General features: G+C 39.2%; 1 protein-coding gene across 2 annotated transcripts in view; it reads left to right on the top strand.

Moving 5' to 3' along the window:
• The window catches only part of LOC109925951 (ERC protein 2), a 591,163-nt gene that overhangs the window by 135,766 nt on the left and 431,414 nt on the right, over positions 1-23,983 (top strand). For both annotated transcript variants that reach the window (XM_048606399.1, XM_048606398.1), the window contains exon 3: positions 8,004-8,078. In XM_048606399.1, the coding sequence (XP_048462356.1) occupies positions 8,004-8,078 (75 nt within the window). The remainder of the gene's footprint in view (positions 1-8,003; positions 8,079-23,983) is intronic.

The raw sequence follows: 23,983 nt of genomic DNA, 5'->3' as shown, positions 1-23,983 counted from the left end.
GCGCGCTCTCTCTGCCCCCGCTCTCCGCCTCTCGCGCGCTCTCTCTCATGCTGTCTTGCTCTTGTGTTGACATCTTGTGCTATCTCCCTTTCCCTTTCTGACACAGCGGTGATGTGAGAGCTGTCTGATTGGTAGAAGCAACTGCTGATTCTGGGATCAGGGCACTACTGGGGCATTTGGCCCTACTGTCCCAAGCCGTCACTTTGGTGAAGATGTTTAATGAAGGTACAATGGTGTGTATAGCTCTGTGGTTTCAGAAGTATTGAGTGAGTAGGTAGAAGGAATGGTACTGGGAAGAGAGGAAGCTCAGTGGAAAGTAAAACCATTATTAGAGACACGTGTACCTGTAAACTGTACTTATAATAATGTGTGAAATGCTATCCTTGAAGGGATAATTTTAAGGAAAGAAACTGCCTGTGGGAGTGTGCAGAATGTTTGTTTGTAAATGAGTAGTGTGTGCAACCAGAATGATTTGGGAGCCATGGGTGTATGTCAATTTTAAAAAAAAAAAATCATCGATCTTCTTGTGCTTACAGATACTTGAATATTACTTTTTGCCTAAAAGATCTCTGACATTATAATGCAGTTCCTTCATGGCCTATCAATAGATTATTGATTTTAATATTTATGGTAGGATCAGAAACACCTGGTTTGTAATAGTTGAAAGAACAGCTGGTTGTAACAGAAGAATTGTAATAATTACTACAGTAATTTTTATTAAGCTTTAGTGATTTTTGCATGTGGTGAACCCTTGGGTCAGCACTTGAACAATTAACAGTCAGATCATGATCTGATTTTAATGTTTCGCCACAGCACAGCAAATGTTAATGGAGATGGTGATATTAAGGCAGTGACTTTGTACTTTTTCTTAATTTACATTTCTAATTCTTCTCAAACGTTGGATTTTCTTAATTGCTAGGTTTTTACATGCATATGAAATCAAATAAACAATATGCTATACTTCAAAAACAAGCTTTTATAGAAAGGAATAAAACATTGCGCTTTTCGTCCGCAATCAGAAGCTAGTAGCTCACTCATCTTTGAGCTTGAAGATTTTGGGTTGAAGTCCTTCTCGAGAGATTTGAGCAGAAAATGCCTAGTGGGACTCCAGTGCAGTACCAAGTGAATGCCAGTTTTAGAGATGTTCTATTTCACTTCAGAGGCTAGACCTTAGCTCTGTCTTGCCCCTGAAATGCAGGTAAAAGATTCTGTCGTATAATTTGAGAAGGACAAAAAAGTCCTACCTAATGTCCTGGCCAATGGTTATCAACTGATAACTACCAGGAAGTTTTTTTAAAGTGTTATCTCACTGATCTTTATATGACCTATCTGTTAGTTGCTACATTTCCTAAATGACACTAGTAACATTAGTTTACATGATGGGAAGTCCATTGGATTGCAGCAGTTCATGAGGCAGCTCATTCCACCTTCTTGAAGGCAATTAGGGATGAGAAATTGTGGATTTTAGAAATGGAACAAATAGACCCCTGGATGTTGTACCGCCAAAATAATTCTCTTTGTGGAATTTATTTCATGTTTTTGGAGGGAGAATTGGGACTGTTTTCTTTCCAACTCTTTGTTGAAAGACAGCAGTGCTATTTACTGCAGTTTCTGGATGAAAAGATGCAATTCCTATTTCAGTAAGTCTTTCTTTAATGCTCCATGTGATAAAAAGGAAAGCCTGGTCAGTCTTATTTGAATTGTTTAGGTTGACCTGTTGATGTGTTGATCATGAGCAATACTGGTATGTTTGAGAGATACACTATCTTGCATGATCAAGGAAACCACGATTGAAATAGAAACTGAGAGAAAAAATGAAGATGTAAGTGAAAATACTTTTCGGTGTGATGCGTTACTCTTACCAGACTCTGAGTCTTAGAGCCATAGAGTTTTTACAACACGGAAAGAAGGCCTCTGGCCAATCACATCTGCAAAAATCATTAAACATCCATATATTGTAATCCCATTTTCTACCACTTGGCCCATAGCCTTGTATGCTATGGCATTTCAAGTGTTCATGCAAAAAGTCCTTAAATAGATGAGGATTCCCACATCTAATACCCTTTCAGGCAGTGAGTTTCATATAACCATAACCGTCTTGGTGAAAAATGATTTTCTTCAAATCCCCTCAGACTCCTTCCTTAGATCTGTGTCATCTGGGTCTGTGAGTTTATCTAGTTTCACACTTGCTAAAACCATTAATACCTCTTTGTTCAAATACATCACAGTCCTTATCTCTTATCTCATTACTTATATCATCCGTCTCTATAATGAGATTCAGATTACTTTAAAATCAGTTATATCTTCTGGCTCCAGACACAGACTGCCACTTGGAACTGTAGTGGACCCTGCTCTGGCCTGGTTATTCTCTTGCTCCCGATATGCGTACAAAATGCCTTTTGATTTTCCTTAATGTTACCAGCCAGTGCCTTTTCATGTCACCTCTTCGCTCTCCTAGTTTTATTTTAAGCAACCCCTGCCAGTTTCTATACTCCTCGAGGGCATCTGCTGTTTTGAGTCTTCAGTATTTACCAAAAATTTCCTTTTCTTTTTAAATCCAATCCTGTACATCTCTTGACATTGAGGGTTCGCTAGACTTGCTGGACTGACCATTCACGATAACATTGCTTGCACTCTTACTATTACCCTTCTGTAAATCTGATGTGGATTTTCTAGCAAGTAGCTGGTCCCAGTCCAGATCCTTTTGGTCAGATCTCATTTTATTAAAATCAGCCTTCTCCCAGTCTAGAACCTTTATTTCTAGTTCATCTTTGTCCTTGTCCATGTCCATAAGTACCAAAATGTACTCCCATTGCTATACTTAGCACCTGGCTGGCTTTAGGAAGTGGCTTTTTTCCCTAAATAATATCCATGTGCTGGTTTAAAACGGTCTCCTAGATACATTTGAAGAATTCCACCTCCTCTGAACCTTTCCACATCTTTTTTGTATCTCAGTTAATACTAGGAAAGTTGAAATCCCCTACTGTTATAGCCCTATTATTTTCACACTTCTGAAATCTGCCCATGTATCTGTGTTCCATCTTTCTCGACCGAGCAGCAAAGAGATTGGCCTTTTATATTTTAAAGTTCTACCCATACGGCATCATTTGAGAAACTCTTTAAGATACTTCCTCCTCAATGCAGAAGTTGACTCCTTGATCAGTATTGCGAAACTACATCCTTTTACACCCATTCTACCTAGCTCAAAGATTCTGTGCCCCAGAATGTTGAACTGCCAGTCCTGTCTCTCCCTCGACCATGTCTCTGTGATAGCAATGGTATTATGTCCCCATATATTAACCAACACCCACAACTCAACTGCCTTATACGCAAGACTTTTTGTGTTAGAATAAATGCCATCCATCCTTGCCATGCTTCCTCGTGCCTTACCTTAACTAAGTTTAGCACTTCTAGACTGACTTGGTTCCTCTTCTATACACTGTGTACATCACCCCTACTGTATCTCCACTCTGTATCCCTTCCGCCTGCCAAATTAGCTTAAACCGCCCCACAAGGATGTTGGTCCCATTCTGGCCTATTGTACAGGCACACCTTTGCCAGAAAACAAACACAGGGATCCAGGAAGGTAAAACTCTCCCTCCTGCTCCAACACCTCAGCCACACATTTATCTGATCTATCTGCTACTCCTGTGTTGACTGGTGTGTGGTACCTGGAGTAATCCAGGGATTAACAATTTTTGAGATCCTGCTTTTAAATTTGCTATCTAGCTGTGTGAATTTTTGTTCCAGTACTTTGTTCCCTTTTCTACCTATGTCATTGGCCCCAATGTGAAACATGATCTCTGATGGTTTACTCTCCTCGTTCAGAATGACCTGCAACCTTTCGGTGACATTCAGGCCCCAGGAAGACAACACGTCATCCTGGAGTCCTGTCTGCAGCCGCAGAAGCACCTGTCTGTGTACCCCTCACTGTTTAATCTGCTACCACTATTGTTCTCCATTTCCCCACTGACCAGAGAAACCATCGTTCTTGATGCTTTCTAGCGCACACAACCTATTCTTGAGGGAGATGCACTCTGGAGCTTTCCTGATGAGTATCTACCTGCCACTGTTCGTCTGATTAGTCACTCATTCCCTCTATGACAGCATTCCCTTAAGCTGTGGGGTAACCATATTGAAAAGTATGCTATCCAGTAACACTCCGCCTCACTGATGCACTGTAGTTCCTCCACCCAATGCTTAAGCTGATCAAACTGCTGGCAACAATGCCTGTTCTTCCTCAGGCATGTCCATACGGCCCTTCACTAACTTCCATATGTACGCAATTGAAAGCATACTGTCCGGTACATAACAGCCTGGTACGGCAACTGCTCTGCCCAGGACCGTGAGAACCTACAGAAGGTTGTGTGCCCAGCTCAGACCATCATGGAAGCCAACCTTCCATCCATGGACTGCATTTACATGGCTCACTGCCACAGAAAGAGGGCCAACATTGTCAAAGACCCATTGCACCCTGGTACTGACCTCCTACAACTTCTTCCATCAGGCAGAGCACACCAGCAGGTTCAGGAACGGCTTCTTCTGGACCATTATTAGACTGATGAATGGGCTGTCTAGCCTCAAAAGCTGGTCTCACAAATGTTGATCTTGCTTAGCGTGTACTCTGTACAATGCAACCTGTATGTGTTGAAGTCTTTTTGAACCGTACATGCTTGCTTACTATGTTCTGCCTGTACTGCTCGTAAACAAAGCCTTTCACTGTACTTTGGTAGATATGACAATCAATCAATCAACCAGTCAATCTCCTGTGGATGTGGTTGTCCAGATTGCCAGGACCATCTAAGATTTCTTATAAGTTTCTTTCTGGTTTCTGCCACCAAACCTCATAGTAAGTATTAATTAATTGACCAGAATCATGAATACTACAAAGTTACAAAAAGGTTCCTTAGAACGTCTAAATGTTTTCCTGTAATAAAAGCAAAGTGCTGCAGATGCTGGAAATCTGAAAGGAAACCGAGGTACTGGAGAACCTCAGCAGGTGGAGAGAGAAATAATGTGACTGACTTAATGTTATTGCTGTTTGTCTGTACAGGTGCTGTCAGATCTGCTGAGTTTCTCCAATGCTTAGTGCTTTCATTTTTTTCTGTAATGTTGTATTTGCAGAATGAAGACCTGGCAAGTTACCTTAGGGAAGGGAGTCTAATGTGAATTACTGTTTATCTCCCAACAGATGGTTTAAAAAATTGCAATGCTAGAGCCCTGGGTACAGTTTGTTTTCTGTCCCCTCTGAGTTATTCATGGTCTGCATATTGGGGAAGAGTGAAGAGAACAACTGATTTTTATTGTGTGTATTCATTTAAACTAATTCAAAACTTTCTGACAATGACTGAACAGTTAATGCACCACAGACTTAGATTGTTGATAGGTCTCAACAGAATTTTCCAATTTGGTGCAAAATCATTGAAAACCAGAAAATAACTTGAATTTCTTTACTTCAGAATGCAAAAAGTTAGAAGTTCCATGAACTTGCATTATTTTCAGGTAATTAATCCTAATACATGAAGTGCAGGGCCTTCTTTTTGTTTTGAATCAATGGCTGCAGTGAGTTTTGTAAAAGAGCATTAGTTCAATGTGCATTTATGGAATCTTGATCTGAAATTAAACTGGACAACTATAAAAGAAGTCAGAATGAATAGAATGCTCTCAAATCACCACAACACACCAGTGACTCATTGTCTTTAGCTCATTTTATTTGAATATTGGCTTTGCAGAGATTAAATTAGTTCTTGAATGATGCCTCTTACGTTGCAATTTTAAGTCCACTCAGAAAACCTATCAAAGAAGCCCAGTCTGGAATGTTTGTAGCTGCCTTGTGCTCCTTCAGTTAAAGGGGCAATTAACATGCTGTGGAGTTCTGTGGTGACCTCGCTCTGTGGAACGTCCAGGAACAATTGTTGCATATCCACGCCAAGAGTTGCTGGGAAAATATGCTGTTATAGCCGCTGTAGTGAGAACTTTTCTTGAACACTTTCACAGATGTATTTCCTTTAAATTTAAAACAGATGAGCTAACACATAAAAGGTGATACAAGACACCAGTCTCTGGAATGTCTCATTAGGTACATTGTTGTTTTGAGTGGAATTTGTTGCACAACTTTATTACAGAATGCTTTGACCTCTTTAAAATTATAGCTTGCTTATTTTCCCCATTTATAAACTATTACAACTGATTACAGAAATTATATATATGTTCCAATTGATCTGTTTTGAATGTTTACTGGCAGATACCATTTTATTGTAATGGCTGGACTGACCTTCAAAGGGTTGTCACTTCATTTATTCTCGTGTTTGTCGGAATAAACGTATTTCTGTTTCAGTAAGTTTTATTGAATGCATAGGGTTTATGGTTGCATAGAATCATATAAAATTTACAGCAGAGAAACAGGCTGTTTGGTCCAGCTGGCCTGTACTGGTGTTTTATCCTCCATACTAGTTTACTTCCACTCTATTCCATCAAATGCTATGATGCATAGCCTTCTCTTCCTTTCTGCTTCATGTGCTTATCCAACTTCCTAATTAATATATCTATGCTGAAACAAGAAGAGAAATTGCTAGAGAAACTCAGTAAATCTGGCAGCATTTGTGGAGAGAGAACGGACTTACGTTCCAATGACCTTTCTCCTGAACTGATTAGTGTCTAGGAAAAAGTGGTAATTATGCTGATGACAAGGCGTTGGGGTGGGAGGGGAAAGGAGTAGGCCTCCCATCCTCCCCTCCCTGTCATCAGCATAGTTACCACATTATCTTAGACACTATCAGTTCTGAAGAAGGTTCATTAGACTCAAAACTTTTAACTCTGTTTCTCTGTCTATAGATGCTGCCAGACCTGTTGAGTTTCTCCAGCAATTTCTGTTTTTGATTTAGATTTACAGCATCTGTATGGTTCTTTATTTTGTTTTAATATTATCTATTATGTTTGCCAATCAAAGAACAAATGTTGGTCAGTCCTGACAAAGGGTTTTGGCCCAAAACGTTGACTTATCTGCTCCTCAGATGCTGTTTGATCTGCTGTGTTTTTCCAGCCTCTCACCTATAGACTCTGGCTTCCACCATCTGACCTCCTTACTGTCTCCAAATATTGATAAAATGTTGAACAATAGTTTGAAAGCAATTAGTGCACTGTCAAATAAGTTGAAACATGAGCCAACGTTGAAGTCTGGTCTGCAGTCACATTAATTTGATTAACATCTTTTATGTTTCTGAGCTCTTACATCATGTAAGAGTTGGTGGAAAACTAAGATGGTAACTTTTAATATTATGGACTAAAATTGCTTTTGTACTTTTTTTTTGCAGTAATTTACATTTTCACTAGGAGGCTCATATAAAATGGTAACAAAAACCCTCTTTGCTATCTGAAAAAGAGAATGGTGCTGCAACTGTTTTGGCAGTCATTGTGCACTTTTTAAATAATGCAAAACCAACAGATTATTTTTGTGATGACTGGCAGCTGTGTGATTTTGAAGTGGTCAGCACTGTTAATACAATTAATATTTAAAAGTGTACTTGACCAATATTAAATTCATACTTTTTAATTCCTTTTTTTCCCTGAGTGCCTAATTTCCAAAAGAAAAACTGGTTTTCTGTTTGTGACGTTCTTGACTTGTGGCTAAGTTCTAAATATTGTCATGTTTAACAGGCATCAGTTATCTTTCGAAAGTGCAGTGAAGTATAGCTCGATGACTATGAAGAAGTTGAGCTGCTAGATTAAATGGACTGAGCATTTGCTTGCTGTCACTGTCACAATTGACATTAATTATTGATAGAAGCTGACATAGCGCATGTGCTAGTAGAAATGACTGTAATATAAGCTAGAAACTGCAGTATGCTTGGGAGGTTGAGGACTGATTCTGTAGCGTAAAGGCCATTTCGTTGCCCGTTGCCCCATTTTATGATGTTGATTTCTGTCTGTAGAGTATATTGTTCCATTACTTAAGATGTAACACAATGAGTCGTCAAGTTTCCTTTCTTCGTGTACCTCCACAGGAGCTGCACAGGAGAACGCCAAGCCAGCCAGAGTCTGCAAAGACGAAGGCCCTTCAGACAGTTATTGAAATGAAGGTAAGGCCACTTCACATAACTACAGGTCACTGTGTAGCATGATGCTGAAAGAAAATGCATATCATTGCAGTGAGCTTATTAATTTTAAACTGATAAAAGTCTGAATGTTTCATATTTAGTTAAACTGATAACTTGTTTTGCAGACACATGTATGCCTAAAGTTTACAGGGAAGTAGTAGTAACATCTGTCAAACAATTCAATATTGCATTTAGGTGATTGTTTGTTTATTTTTCTGCTTTTAGATGTGGAATTTTACTTCTACTGTGTTGGTAGCAATCCTCAAGGAACTGGAATTCTCAACTTAAATTATTAATTGTATAAAAATGCTGCCAAAGCATTAACAATCAGCCAACTTCCTCAGGTTATTAATTTAAAAGCACCATCAAAAGTGAAATAAACACGCAAAAATTTAAAAGCCAAGAACTAAGATATTTGATGTGTACTTTGTGCTATAAAAATTATAGTTCTGTGACTGAAATCGAAGAGGATGTAAATTCACAATCACTGCCTTTTATTGGAAAGTTAGCGTCAGTTAAATGCTCAATTAAAGTTTATTTGGGGAAAAGATCTTCTGATTTTATTAAGTCTTGTCAAATACTGATAATAATTAGTGATATATAACCCTTTGAAGAAGTGATTGACAGGTAAGTTTTCTTGTTTTTTTTGAACTTCGTTACCAATTTCCTTAAGACTTCATGTCTTCAACCCACAGTTAAAGCCCTTCTGTCTGAATTATTGGATGTTACAGAGTTAGGAATTTTGAATTACTAATTTTTATAAATGAAACCTATTCCCTAAAGCTGCTGCTTTTTTTAAAAAAAAAAGTCTTTTTTAAGTATATGATTCATTGTTACCATGTTTGAAGCTGTTTATTGACTGGATTAATCCTAAACTAACCATGATGAAACTTTGAAGCACCAGAACATTAAACTGAGACTAGAGGATTGCACATTTAAAGAAATACAAGTTAAATTGAAATCTGAAGGACAAAAACGTGATAAATTTATCAAATAATAAACACTGCAGTAAATATATAAAATTAAACCATTCCTTTTGGGTAACTAGCCTTTTCAAGAAACGTCTTTCAGAAAGTGTCAGGTTTTTGCAGATTAACGCTTGAGATTCACTTACGGAAGTGACCACCGATGCTGGGCCCAAAGGAAATATCAAGTTCCTCAAAAATGAGAACGTGCCTTTATATGCACAATCTATCCAAATTTCTGTGGCAAACCCCTGGGATTAAATGCATAGAACGTAAACCTATGTCATTCCAATTCAATTTATTGAAATCCTTTGGAAAAGCCAGCAAGCTACCTGTACCACCTCCAGTCTCTCTCAACTGGCAATATCCTGCTTCCGTAGCAATTTGAATCCCGAAGGAATTATATACTTGTGTTTGCTGTACTTAGAACTGAAATAGTTTGTTTCTTGTGTTAAACTGTTGACCAACAACTACGTTACTGCCATAGGTTGAAGCAGGGGGCCTTGCCCCATGCCAGCAAAAAACGTTGTGGCAAACTATTCAAATACTGCTTTGTTTCCTAGTCCCAGCCAAGTCCTATTGTGTAGTCTGACCGTAGCACCTCCAGTGTGCCCATAAAGCTGTTAATTTTACACTTGCTCAAATCCATGCTCCTTTCATTTATATCCATTTGGGATATCTCAGCTCAAGTACAGGTGCATTTATGGTTCCTATAATACTCAGAATCTGAACAACTTTTTATGCACTGGCCCACACTACAATTGGTTGCATTAATAGAGTGATCATCCTCTGCTTGCCTCACATTTATTGTAATGTATGCCCAAGCATGCTTTTATATTAAGGCTACAATTGGTTGCTGAAGATGCAGTGCAACCCTTTGTAAAATCAGTAGTTGATTTTGGGATTCGTTGTCTTATTTGAGAGATATCCATTCAATATATTGTGTACGTGTCTGTATATGTATATAGCGGCTGTCTTAGACTTTGATAACTGGAATAGCCTCATTACACACATGAATCCCAAACTATTTTAAGGCTTGTATCTCATTCGCAAGTTGCTAATGAGATGTAAGCAGCTGCTGCAGTTTCTGGTTGTGGGAGGGTAGGAAATCAGCTGACCTTTTAATTTTGGTTCACCAGACAGGTTGGATTTGACAAGGGTCTCTGAATATGCTTGATTTTTCTATCTACTGTCCTTTTGGCCATGCCACGTGAGATAAGTAATAGTACTCTTTGGGTTATTCTGTGTGCATTCTGTAGCATTGCCTTTTGAGGTGTGGTAATTAGGATGCTCAATGCCTGAGCATTTCAGTTGAGGCCTTGCTGATTCCTGTATTTAAAAATCCTACCTCATGTTTCAGGTAGGTAGACTGCTGCTTTTTTATAAATCATCCAGTCCAGGCAGGCCCGAGGTGTCAATGGAATGGCTAAGGAGGTATCTATGAAGCTAATCTGATTTTCACTGCTGGTTGCCTATATTTGGGTTGGAACTGAAAAATAACACCATCTCCCAACTGCCCCAATTTCTTCAAACCTCTCTGTCGTGCTATTCCTGTGCCCTGTCTTAATGCAGTCAGATTCACTGACTCAGTGAGCCAGATGAATCATCTGATTCCCACCTGTGGAATATTTCCTGGCACTCAAACTGCCAGAAAATAATCATGTAATTGCTTGAGTGCCTTGCACTCCTTATCGAGTAAAAAGACTCTTAGATCATCTGGAACTGGTATCCGGAATGAATCCTTTAACGTTAATTAATTCAGTGCCTTTCTAATAACACATTTCTGTGCATCTAACCACAATTTCTAACTACCCTCCAGCTCTGGCACATATTCTACATGCAATGAATGGAGTGTTACATAACTCATAAACAATAAGAACATAACTTGTACAATTTCATAATCTATGAACACCGTTGGCAGTTACTGCTAAATGACCACGTTAGTGTCCCAAAGCCCCGCTGTGCGTACAGTTTGGTCACTTGGAGACCTATAAAAATTCATCCATGTCATTTCTTTAGTACTAGACTAGATTTAGTTGAACTTCCCATACAAGTTTGTTGGCAAGTTCAGTTATACCTTGTGTCAGATCCACTTGACTCTGTGTGATTCTGTATTAGTTAAAATGAATGACAATGCACTTTTTTCTTTTCCTCTTGTTCTCTTTATTTTCATTTACCTCAAATTTATGTAGAACATGTCCTATTCACACTCTATTCAGTACTGGTGCTCTTATGTGCCTCTGGCAGCATTTTTCCTCTTTCTTTGTTTCTCTGTTTTGTTACTTTGTAGTTTCTAGCTTTGACTGATGTGCACATTCCTTGTCTTTCCTCAGCAGCCAGGGCTAATTTCTATCCAAATCTTTTCTGACCCTTTTGTCTATTCTTTTACTTATGGCACTTGGAAAAAATCTTTTCCTTTTATGTTGAACATTTTTCTTCACTCTTTTTTAAGCCTTATTAATCTCATTTTTAAATGTTCGTTCCACATAGTTTGCTTCGTTATTATCTTATTTTGATCAAATATCGTAACTTCTTTCCAAAATATAATTGATTTTTACTCAGTGGGTCCCTGCTGGTTTACATAGAAATGTTTTGTTTGTGAGAGCCTTTGTTTCCTTGAAACCGGTAGCTTTTTGTACCAGGCCTGAGGTGAAGTTATTTACTGATGAATAAGTATTTCCACCTCTGACTTGGTTAAACTGAAAGCTGCAAGTAATAAGCAACTTAAAAATGTAGAATTAAAATGTTTAAAGCACCTCCCATTACTGGATGGAAATTGAGTATTGCAGCATTTCTAATGGTATACTTATTACAGCACTCATCACATGATTTTGGACTCGATAAGATATGGCAGGTATGTTAACTTGATGAGCTGTGTGTGTGGTGTCTTCTGTTTCCTTTCTTCAGTGGAAATACTTGTACAGAAATGTAAGTATTGCCAAAATAGGGATATTTTGCTCCTGAACGAATACAACACATGCATTAGGTTTGTTCAAGACAACATGTTGATATCAAGATTCATTAACCTTTCAGTTTTTTTTTTCATTTCAGTGTTTTCCTGTTACATGTAAAAATATTTGCAGCATGTTTTATAGAAGTCCAGTGTAAATGAAATATTGTATTATGCTTCAGTGTTAATGTCTACATACTTATTTTTATTGTGGCATCCCTAACCTAAAGATAGGCTTTGCTTTTCAAATATACCACTTTTTTTTTTCCATATCGTGTGAAGAGATGGTTAATTAAGTTTGTTTTGCATTTGTGTGCAGCAGTTCTTAATTTAATTCAGCTTTTTAAGTTAGATAAAATTGCTGATTAAAAATCAATTCGTTTTAGCTCATGTTAACTGTGATTTGTGTTGTCTCCTCTGAAGACTTAATATTCATGTCAGAAGATATTAAAGTTGAAGATCCTTGATGAAATTTGTGCCAAATTACATTGAATAATCTGACTCTGTCCAATAAATGTAACTTCTGAATTGTTCCAATGTTAATTTTCCTTTTGAGGGAAACTGAAGAATGAAAATTTATTGACGTGAAACCAGAAAATGTTGGAAATAATCAACAAATCATGCAGCATCTATGGAACGAGTAACTCTGTTTAAGGCCGATGATCTATTGTCAGAACTGGAAGATGTTAGTGATGAACCAGCCTTATGGAAGTACAGATATGGGGAGGTACAGAAGGAACAAAAGCTGTACTCTGCCTATGCAGTTGCAGTGCCTTCAAAATCTGCCTGAGAAAGGCAGCAGTGAGATCTTGTGTTGAAGAATAGGAGCAATAAAATGAATGTTTTGCACATATTTAAATGAATTCAAATCCTGGGACTTGTTCACTGACCCACTCCAAAAGCTTCTCCACTCAGCTCCTGACCCCTCACTTCCTTCCCCTGCTCACTACCATTTTGCCTGACTGTTCACTGTCTCGGAGTGAGGGAGCAATGTGGCAAGTGGGAGGTGGGGAGTGGGGCACTGAGTGAAGTGGGGAGTGGTGAGACGGAGTGAAGTGGGAAGACCAGATGCAGAGGACACTGATTGGAGCTGCCAGGGGGATGCTAAGAAGCGGTGAGTGAGGAAGTAACCCATTAACCTGCTTGTAGACAGCTGGAGCCAGCTATCAGCTACCAGCTATAGGCACATATCAACATCACCATCATCAATTTCCTCGGCCACATTGATGGCAGAAAATACTGTAAGGGACAAAAGAAGAGTCTTAATGCGTCAAAAGGTAGGGGAGATTAAGTGACAAAAGGGACGGTCATGCAAGTCAAAATGAAATGATAATAGGACAGATGAAGCAAACGACATGTCTGGAGGAGATGCAAATCAGGAGGAACCGAATGAGAAGTTGTCATAAAGTCATACAGCATGGAAACAGGCCCTTCAGTCTAACCAGTCCATGTCAAACATAATTCCAAGCTAAACTAGTCCCACCTGCCTGGTCCTGGCCCATATCCCTCCAAACCTTTCCTATTCATATATCCAAACGTCTTTTAAGTGTTGCAATTGTACCCACATCCACTACCTCATCAGGAAGTTCACTCCGTATGTGATCCACCCTCTTTTTGTGGAAAAAATTGCCTCTTATGTCTTTTTTAAATCTCTCTTCTCTCACCTTAAAAATGTGTCCCCGAGTCTTGAAATTCACCCTCTTAGGGAAAATACAATGACCATAAATTCTATGTATACCTCTTATTATTTTATACACTTCTATCAGGTCAACTGTCAACTTCCTATGCTCCAGTGGTAAAAGTCCCAGCCTATCCAACTCAAACATTTCTATATCCAGTAACATCCCAGTAAATCTTTTGAAGCCTCTCCAGCTTGATGATGATCTTCCTATAACTGGGCGACCAGAACTGGACACAGTGTTCCAGAAGAGGCTTCACCAATGTCCTGTACAACCTCAACATAACTTCCTGACTCCTGTACTCGAAGGGCTGAACAACAAAGGCAAGCATGCCAAACATCTTTTTAACCATCCTGTCTATAGGTGACGCAAACTTCAAAGAATTACGTACCGGCATCCCTAGATCCCTCTTGATGTACAACACCACCCGAGGCCCTACCATTAATTGTATAAGCCCTACCCTTGTTTGTTATACCAAAATGCAATACCTTGCATTTATCCGGATTGAACTCCATCTGCCACTTTTCAGCCCACTGACCCATTTGATCAAGATCCCTTTGTAATCTTAGAAAACCTTCTCCACTGTCTACAATGCCACCAATTTTGGTGTCATCCACAAACTTACTAACCATGCCTTCTATATTCTCATCCAAATCATTTATATAAATGACAAACAAAAGAGGACCCAGAACCGATCCTTGTGGAACACCGCTGATCACAGGCCTCCAGTCCAAAAAGCAACTCTCCACCATTACTCTCTGTCTGTTGCCCTTAAACAAATTATGTATCCAATTGGCAAGCTCACCCTGAATCCCACGTGACCTAACTTTACGAATTAGTCTACCATGCGGAATCTTGTCAAAGGCTTTACTAAAATCCAAATACAGAATGTCTACTGCTCTGCCACCAACCACCTTTCTCATAACTTCCTCAACAAACTCAATCAAGTTTGTGAGACACTATTTTCCTCACACAAAACCGTGCTGAATATCCCTAATCAATTTTTGCCTCTCTAAATGTCCATAAATCTCTATCTTTTATAATCATCTCCCACAATTTACCCACAACCAAAGTCAGACTCACCGATCGATAGTTCCATGGTTTCTCCTTACAACCTCACTTAAACAAAGGTACAACATTAACCACCCTCGAGTCATCAGGCACCGTAGTTATAGATGATGCAAATATTTCTGCACGGGGTCTTGTAATTTCCTCCCTTCTTTCCCACAATGTTCTGGGATACATGAGATCAGATCCCCAAGATTTATCTACCTTTATATCCTCTAAGACCTCCTGAACTACTACTTGTATAATGTGAACTGTTTTTAAAACATCAGTATTTATTCCTCTGCTAGAGGCCATTTCTTTCTCCACAGTAAAAACTGACATGAAATATTCAGTTGGTATCTCTCCCATCTCCTGGAGCTCAACACAAAGACGACCTCCTTGACCTTAAAGAAGCGCTGCCATCTCTCTAGTTACCCTCTTGCTCTTAAATATATTTGTAGAATCTTTTTGGATTATCCTTAACCTTATCTGCCAATACTATCTCATATTCCCTCTTTGCTTTCTTGATTTCTCTCTCAAGAATGCCTCTCCACTCTTATATTGATTAAGAGATTCACTGAACCAAGTTGCCCATATCTTAAAAAAAAATTCTTATTCTTGACTAGAACCTCAACATCTTTATTCACCCACTGTTCCTTAATCTTACCATCCTTATCCTTCACTCTAACGGGAACAAAATGCCTCTGAACTCTAGTCATCACACTCTTGAACACCTCCCAATTGTCAGACATCCTTTTACCTGTGAATAGTCTACTCCAATCAACTTTTGAAAGTTCTTATCTCAAACAAACAATTAAAATGTGCCTTACTCCAATTAAAAACTTCACGTTTTACGGAAGGCTTATCCTTTTTCAAAACCATTTTGAAACTAATAAAATTATGATCGCTACAACCGAAGTGTTCACCCACTTTTACTTCAGTCAGCTGCCCTGCCTTATTGTCCAAAAAAAGGTCTAGTTTTGCTCCTTCTCTAGTAGGAGCATCCACAAATTGATAAAGAAAATTTTCTTGAGCGCATTTGACAAATTCTTCACCATCCAAATCTTTAACACTATGGTAGTCCCAGTCAATGTTTGGAAAATTAAAAGCCCCCATTATTATAACCTCATTATGCTTACATCTATCTGAGATGTCCCTACATATTTGTTTCTCAATTTCTCTCTTACTGTTGGGGGGTGCCTATAGTACAATCCCATCAAAATGATCTTTCCTTTCTTATTTGTAATTTCTACCTAAATACTTTCACTGGCTGAAATTTCAGAAATATCTTCCCTCGTTACAGCAGTAATGTATTCCTTAATCAAGAACACCAACCCCCACTCCCCACCTTTCTTGCATCCTTTTATATCCTTCCTATCACATCTAAAACCGGGACCATTGAGCTACCAGACTTGTCCATCTCTCATCCAATTTTCTGTAATAGTTATGGCATCCCAATGCCATGTTCTTAAACATGTGCTGAATTCATCAGCCTTACCTGTAAGATGGCTAGCATTGAAATGAATGCATTTTTGTTCTTCAGAGTTACTACATACTCTGATTCTCTCTTGTCTTTCTTTTCTAATTGATGTGCTCTGTTCACTTGCAGAACTTATCCTATCAATCCTTCCATTTACACTGCCACTTAAAATTCCTCCACTCCCTTCTTCATCAGTATCAAGTCTCCCTTAATAGAATGACCAAATTTCCCTGCTGAGATTTGGTCCCTTTTCAGTTTAGGTTAGACCCATCCTTTTTCTATCCCGACAGATATTCCAATTGTCCAAAAATCTGAATCCCTGAACAATGTACCAGCTCTTCAGCCATTGATTTTCTCCTTTAACCATTTGTTCCTTCCCTCATTTCAGTTTGGCATTGGGAGTAAACCAGAAATTACTACTTTAAAGTGTTCTACCTAACCTCTTAAATTCACTCTATACTGCTTTAATCTTTTCCCTAAAAATGTCGTTCCTATCAATGTGTACAATAATTTCTGGCTTCTCAATCTCCACTTTAACAGTTTGCTTGAAACTTTAGAAGTGTCCTTCGTCCTAGCACCAGGAAAGCAACAAATCATCCTAAATTTACGTTCACTGCCACAGAATCTCCTGTCTATGCCCCTGACAGGAGAGTCCCTTGTAACAATAATTCTATTAAATCTTGTCAAACGCTGCCTAATGTAAGTATCGATCCAAGTGTTCAATAACTGACTGGCCCTTCTTTTTTCCTCAGACAGACTGTCCCCTTCAACTGTTCCAAAACCTGAATATCTATTTGATAGAGGAATAGCCACTGGAGAGTTTTGAACTACCTTCTTACATTTCCTGACAGCCACCCACCTATCTGACTGATCCTGTTGGGTTATCACTTTTCTAACTCTACCAGCCATCTCACTCTGTGCCTTATATATGGCCTTAATGACGTTAAGCCTCGAAAAAAAAGTTTCAATAATACCTTATATATAAAATAAGCTACCTTTCATTACCTAAAGAAAATAATGTTAAAATGGAAAAAAAATTAAAAATATATGCATTAAACAAATAAAAATTACAAAAAATCAACCACTTAGCTGATCAACTAAATAAAACGATTCCCATTCAAAAAAATGAGAGCAGAATTTATGATCTGAAATTATTAAACTCCAGTTGAGTATGTAAGGCTGTCAGGTGTTTAATTGGTACATGATATGCTGTTCTTTGAGCTTATTTTGAGCTTCATTGCAGCAGTGTAGGAGTGTAAGTGTAAGAGGATAGGTAAGAGTGGAGAACTAAAAAACTGGCATCTGGAAACTTGCTATCATGGAGACTAAACAAAGGTGTTCCGCAAAATTCTCACCCAGTCTGCATTTGGACACTCCTGTGTAAAGTAGATGCCATTGTGAAGAGCAATTACATGATATGAACGTAAAAGAAGTTCAGGTAAATCATCGATTAACCTGCAGGGAGTATTTGGGTACCTGAACATTTGGAAAGGAGGAGTTAAAAGAACACGTGTTGCACCTGGCATGTGTGCATAGGAAGCTGCAGTGGGAAGTGAATGATTCACTAATTGATTGGGTGTTGTGGAAGGAGCAGGCCCTTTGGAATGCTTGTAACAGAAGAAAAGATGGATTTAATGGTGAAGAAGGGTAATCTGCTGAAAGTAGAAACTTGAAAGATGAATGCAAGAGAAATCCTATTGCTTTGCTTGGAAGTTAAGTATGGGGAGGGGGAAGGACTGAGCAAAATTGTGGGAAATAGAATGGAAATCGTCAAGTGCCTTGTATTCCTGGTGGAAGGGAATTTTCAGTTCCAAGAGATATCTTGGAAGCACTGGTATTGAAATTGACAGATGTAATAGAGATTGTAAAAGAGTCTGAGAAGGTATGGAACAGAGAATGTACAGGAAGTGTATTCGAAGGAAGTACAACCAAGTTAGCTTTCGAAACTAACAAGTGAAATCTCTCAATATTGCCCACTTCTGATGAATGGCCATTGGCTGTACACGTTAACTTGGTTTATCTCTCCATAGATGCTCCCTGACCTGCTAATACTTCCTACTATCTACTGTTTCTATTTCAGATTTCTGAGATCTTTCATATTATGATTTTGTATTGACTTATTTTTGGTATTCATGCTTTATTGAGCCAAAGGAGATATTAAAAATGAAGATGAACAACTTGCTCAAACAGAGGGGGAGAGGGAATTGTAGAACGTGGAGCTTGAAAGACTTGGCTACCAACATGCAGGATGAAGGGAATATGGCTGGGGAATGTAGAGAATTTGGATAATTGTAGGACTGGTGAAGCTAATGTAAAGGTAAAGCTGCCATAGTCCTAGAGGGTCCTGGAGCTGCTCTGTCATTAGAGAGATGGATGACTGGTTGTTTAACCTGAGGGTCAGCATGGATCAGGTGAGGGGGAGGTTCAATGTATCACACCACGTTGCACACTAGCCATCCATCCAACTGAGCTAATTGACCACCTTGAAGTTGTGTAGTGGTTACTCAAACAGAACATACTCGAAGTATGCAGCAAATGTGGCAGAATCTGTGGAAAGAAAATTAACTCAACACTTTTTAGGTAGAAGTTTGCTTGTCATCTCCACTAACGTTGCTAGATTTGTTCTAGAATTTTGTGTTTTTATTTCAGATTTCCAGCATCCACTGTACTTTGCTTTTAGTGTGATGATTGCTGGATGAGTAATCCAGAGACCAGGACCAATGAGAGCTCAAATCCGATCGCAACAGTTCAGGAATCTGTGTATCAACTTTACTAAAAGTTAAAGCGATCGTGAAACTATCAGATTTCGGTAAAGGCACATTGGGTTTACCCATGTCCTTTAAGAGAGTTAAACCTGCCATTTACCCATGTCCTTTAAGAGAGTTAAACCTGCCATTCTTAATCTGGCTTTGAGTGAGAGTTCCCAGAATTGGGGATTTCTTCCCTTAGGATTCCAAAAGCTCAGCACTTTTAAGTTTCTCATACACTGTGATGCTCAGAATAACCTCTGCCTCTTCAGTGACAGCTGATTGCCAGTACAGTGAACTCTGCCTGCTTTGGTGTACTGGGAATTCTTAGGATGAATTGATTTATTGTCACGTGTACCGAAATACAGTGAGAAGCTTTGTTTATGAGCTATACAGGCAGATCACAGCAAGCAAAGGATGTACAGATCAAAAAGACTGAGGCATACAGTTTGGGGCGCCAAAGAGGTCTAGAGTTTGAGAATTTTGGGGAAGAGATTAAGAGATGTGGGGGATTGATAGGACTGTGGGAGGTAGGGTATTCTAGGGGTAGAGAATAGCACGAGGGTCTCTGAGAGTGAGGGGCTGGATGCTGTGGGGGAGAAAGAAGGTGAGGGATTCTGGAGGAGCAGAGATGACGCACTCGAGATTCTTTTGTTGAGAGGAGGGGGGGGGAGTGCGGAGACTAGCAAATGGGGATTCCATCAATGGGAAGTGTGGGGAGATGGGAAAGAAAGGTTAACACTTGACAGGTTTGGGATTGACTGGTGAAGTCAGAGGATGGGCATGTGGTTTTGGAATGGTTGGTAGGTCATTATGAGGATCAACATGTCCTGTAGTGCTGGAAGCAGCAACAGCATGGTGAGTGGTCACTGAGAGGAGCGCTGCTAAAAATGCAAATCAAACATTGACACTTTAACTTTGTGTCAGGAGCAGACTTTTCACATTAGTCAGCAAATTAAGAACTCTGGAGCAGAGGTCAGTGCTGCTGATTGGAAGAAAACAGTGAAGGATATAGGAAGGATTTTGAACTGAGGATGTTTAAACTTTCCTTTGCCATATGTGTCTAATGATATTGAGAAAAGAAGAAAACTTTATTTGGAAGGAAATTTAAACATGGGTATTAAAAAAAATAAAATTACACCAAGTTAGCAAGTAGCGTCACCTTGTGCTGTATTTTCTGTAATTTAATGCAAGTTGTCTTCTCTGGCTCTGAGTTCAGTGAATGGTCTTAAAAGTGCTGATGTAAAACTGTGTTTATGGCAATGCATCCTGTGAGAAGTATCCCAAACACTGAGCCTTTTGCCCTTTGCGCAGCCTCCTGGTTTGTTTCAGATCATTTCATGCAGAGGTCAACTCTGACGGAGGTTCTCTGTTGCTACCACTGAATGGAACTTCAGTGAGTTGCTCTTGTTTATTGGTAAAATCAGAGTTCCTCCCAGCTCTGGTTTCCCCTCTGCAAATTGTTCTTCCTCCATTGTTGATGGGAACTTATTGCATAAAAACTCTTCCAAATAAATATTTAATTACAGGAGGCAGTAAATGTAGTAACATTTGCGGAAGCTTTTTGACTGGATACCACATGTTCTGATATTGTGGCTAGAATATCATGTGACATCCAGGATTGCATCCAACTAGGATCTCATACCAATTCTGATTTGCTTGGCTCTAAAACCACTCACTTTGCTAACAGAGGGTAATAAATGCTTGCTTTGCCCAATACTAGTGGAAGTGTGAAGAACAGAGGCAAGCCCAGCTGTAGTCTTAACTGTTTGGGAGGAACAGAGAAAGCTTGCCTTTCCAGGTGGTAGATTTTGATGTATGTGTAATGTATTTAATATGCATTCTGCCATCGTTAAATGATAGTTATTTTGAAAGCAGTAGACTTTATATATGTTTGATACTTACTTAATGCTTATGATTTTCCACAAGTCTCTTAAGTTCAAAAGAATTGGAAATAATTTGAACATTTTAAAGTTCCCAAATCTGACCTTGTGCACCATACACAAGTTTTAAAGATGCTAATTCCCATGGACTGACATATTAATTTGGCATACAGCAGGTCAAGAATGCAGCTCACCACTACTTTCTGACGGGAAATTAGGGATGGCCGATAGATGCTAGCTTAACCATTGTAGCCTACATCCTGTGAATTAATTTCACAAAATAAAATGCTGCCTCCAGATGTTTAGCTGTGTAGCATGTGACACGTACACTGTTAGAGGTTGCTGGACTTGATTAGCTTCAGAGAATACAAACATTTCTTTTAGGGTGATGTGATTAGTTGCTGCCAGTAATGCCCAATTTCAACCCGAGCGCTGGAGAGGCCACCGTGCCTGGGTGAAACATGACTTATGATAAATTGCTTCAGGCAAATTTGCCATTTGTGTGCACCTTTCACAAGAACTTCTTCAAGCAATTGTTGGTGACTCAATGATTTCTTTTAAAAAAGGGAGGGGAAACATTTAACTAGTGTTTTTAAATAGGAAATCTTACTGTTCTCACTCTGAGACATTTAATCTTCTGCAGCACAATTCCAAGGTACCAGTACCCTTCTGGTACGTGCTGTAAGTGATTACATGTCAAGGATCAACCTGTAATTCTGCCATAGGGTCACAAAGGCTGTACCTACATCCTTTCTTCATATTCTGTTACACGTACACTGTCACCACTGATTTGAGTATCAACCAGGAGCAGCAATTCTGCCCTTTTTGCTCACCCCTACATCAGTGGCCCTGAGATCAAATGCTAAATTACTATTTTGATTAAAGTGAGACAGTTTAGCACAGATCAGCATTGCAGCCTTATTCCATGTGGAAGAATTATTTTGAATGCCTGAAAGAAGTGTTATTGTACTAAGTTTTCAAGTACATGGAAGCAACAGTAAAGTTTCACAAATAGAAAAGAACTGCAGCAGCAAAAATTAGATATCTAAAACATTCTTGAAGTGGCCTATGATCTACTTAATTTAGCTTTGACTTGGATGCAATAATTGATCGTGTGCAAAGTTTATCGAAATCTTGCCCTTGAACAATGCACATTGTTGATCGAAAACGCCATGGACGTTTGTAATTCTTCATTGTTATTGTGTGTTCACATTTGGCACTGCCATGTTCTGTAGTAAACTTATCTTTGCATAAAATATATACAGTCCTTTATTTTAGCCCCCTGTGTGTCAGAAAATACATGAGATGGGCAATTAATGCAGACTTGCTCCTTCTTTTTCTGCCTTGATCTGGCAGACTGCAAAATTAAATTAGAGATGGGAAGGATACCTGTCTGAAACCAGTGAGCTCTGCTTTAAATATGCAGATAGGGCTGCGCTGACATCCAGTTTGTTATTTTAACCTGTGGCTTGAAAGGGTGAGTATTGATGGCTATTCCCACCGGAATCCTTTTGGCTGCCTTCACTTGTCAGGAATTCCGCTTTCAGAACATGTAATTTGTGCCTGTGATCATATTCACGGGTCTACATACTGTCCACTTTGAATGGCTCAGCAATTGCTTTCCACTGACTTCACTGTTATTTTGATCAATGTCAGTGTTGAAGAGGCCGAACCGTTAAATTAAGCTGAACCTGACGCCTCCTGCTCCCGTTCAAGCACAGGTTGGTTTTGTACTCATTTGTGAATTAAAATCAAGTGCACAGAATCACTATAATGCCAGGACCTTTCGTGGCAGTGCAGTTTTATTATTTGTTACAAATAGGTTAATTGTGGGGTTGTTTAGCTACTGCATTCTTTAAACTACTTGCTTAATTAAAATCTGTTGCAATTTTGCATGATAAAATCTATTAACTAGAACTAGAAGGGTTAACCAGCCAATGCATGGACATGGTCTTAAGCTCAAAAATATTGATAGCATATGCTTATCTGAAGTCAGCTACCATGGCAACAAGGCCTATCAGTTTTCATGAAAGAATTGGCTGCAGACTTCCCTCACTGCAAGCTCCATCAAATGCCTCCTGTTCTTTTATGCAAACATGCTTATATAAAAGCCCAAAAATGAATTCTCTCAAACTGTTAATCAAAGTGTTTCTCTATTCCGCTTTCAGATAAATTTTAAATGGTACGTTATTGGAATATTATTTCTCACATAACTTAAAATCTGTTCAGTTAAAATGGATCATGTTTTCAGATTTGAAACCATATTTGCTTTTGAATTTGTGGCTCTTCGTGCATACAATTAGGAGCAAATTTGTATTTGCAGAGGCTACAGGGGCGATGATGATGTACTGGTAATGTCTCTGGACTGTTCATCCAGAGAATCTGGCTAATGTTCTGGATTCAAATCCCATTATAGTAACTGGTGGAGTTAGAACTAATAAATTAACTATTCAGTTAGAAAAAGTTGAAATTGAAAGTTAGTAAAGACCATCTGACATCAACTTGGGAACTGGAAACAATGCATTCCACATTCCTATCTACCCCTGAATACTTTGGATTCATGTTGGCAAGGGAATCAATCTACCTCTGCCTTAAAACTATTAACTGACTCTGCCTCTATCAGCAGTCGAGGCAATGTTCCAAAGTCTGTCAACAGATGGAGAAAGAAACAAAAAATCTCCCCATATCTGCTGTAAGAGGCCAACCACTAATCCTTAAACAGTGCCCACTAGTTCTGAGATAGTAGGAACTGCAGATGCTGGAGAATCCGAGACAACAAGGTGCAGGGCTGGATGAACACAGCAGGCCAAGCAGCATCATAGGAGCAGAGAGGCTGACGTTTCGGGCCTAGACCCTTCATCAGAAAAGGGGGAGGGGAAGGGGGTTCTGAAATAAATAGGGAGAGAGTGGGAGGCAGATAGAAGAGGGATAGAGGAGAGGATAGGTGGAGAGGAAACAAACAGGTCGAAGAGGCGGGGATGGAGCCAGTAAAGGTGAGTGTAGGTGGGGAGTTAGGAAGGGGATAGGTCAGGTCAAGGGGGCGGGATGAGGTTGGTCGGTAGGAGATGGAGGTGCGGCTTGAGGTGGGAGGAGGGGATAGGTGGGAGGAAGAACAGGTTAGGGAGGCAGGGACGAG

Source organism: Rhincodon typus, chromosome 16 (genome assembly GCF_021869965.1).
Source record: "Rhincodon typus isolate 14 chromosome 16, sRhiTyp1.1, whole genome shotgun sequence".
Lineage (NCBI taxonomy): Eukaryota > Metazoa > Chordata > Chondrichthyes > Orectolobiformes > Rhincodontidae > Rhincodon > Rhincodon typus.
Note: the sequence above shows the minus strand (reverse complement) of the source record. Positions and strands in the feature narration are given on the sequence as shown.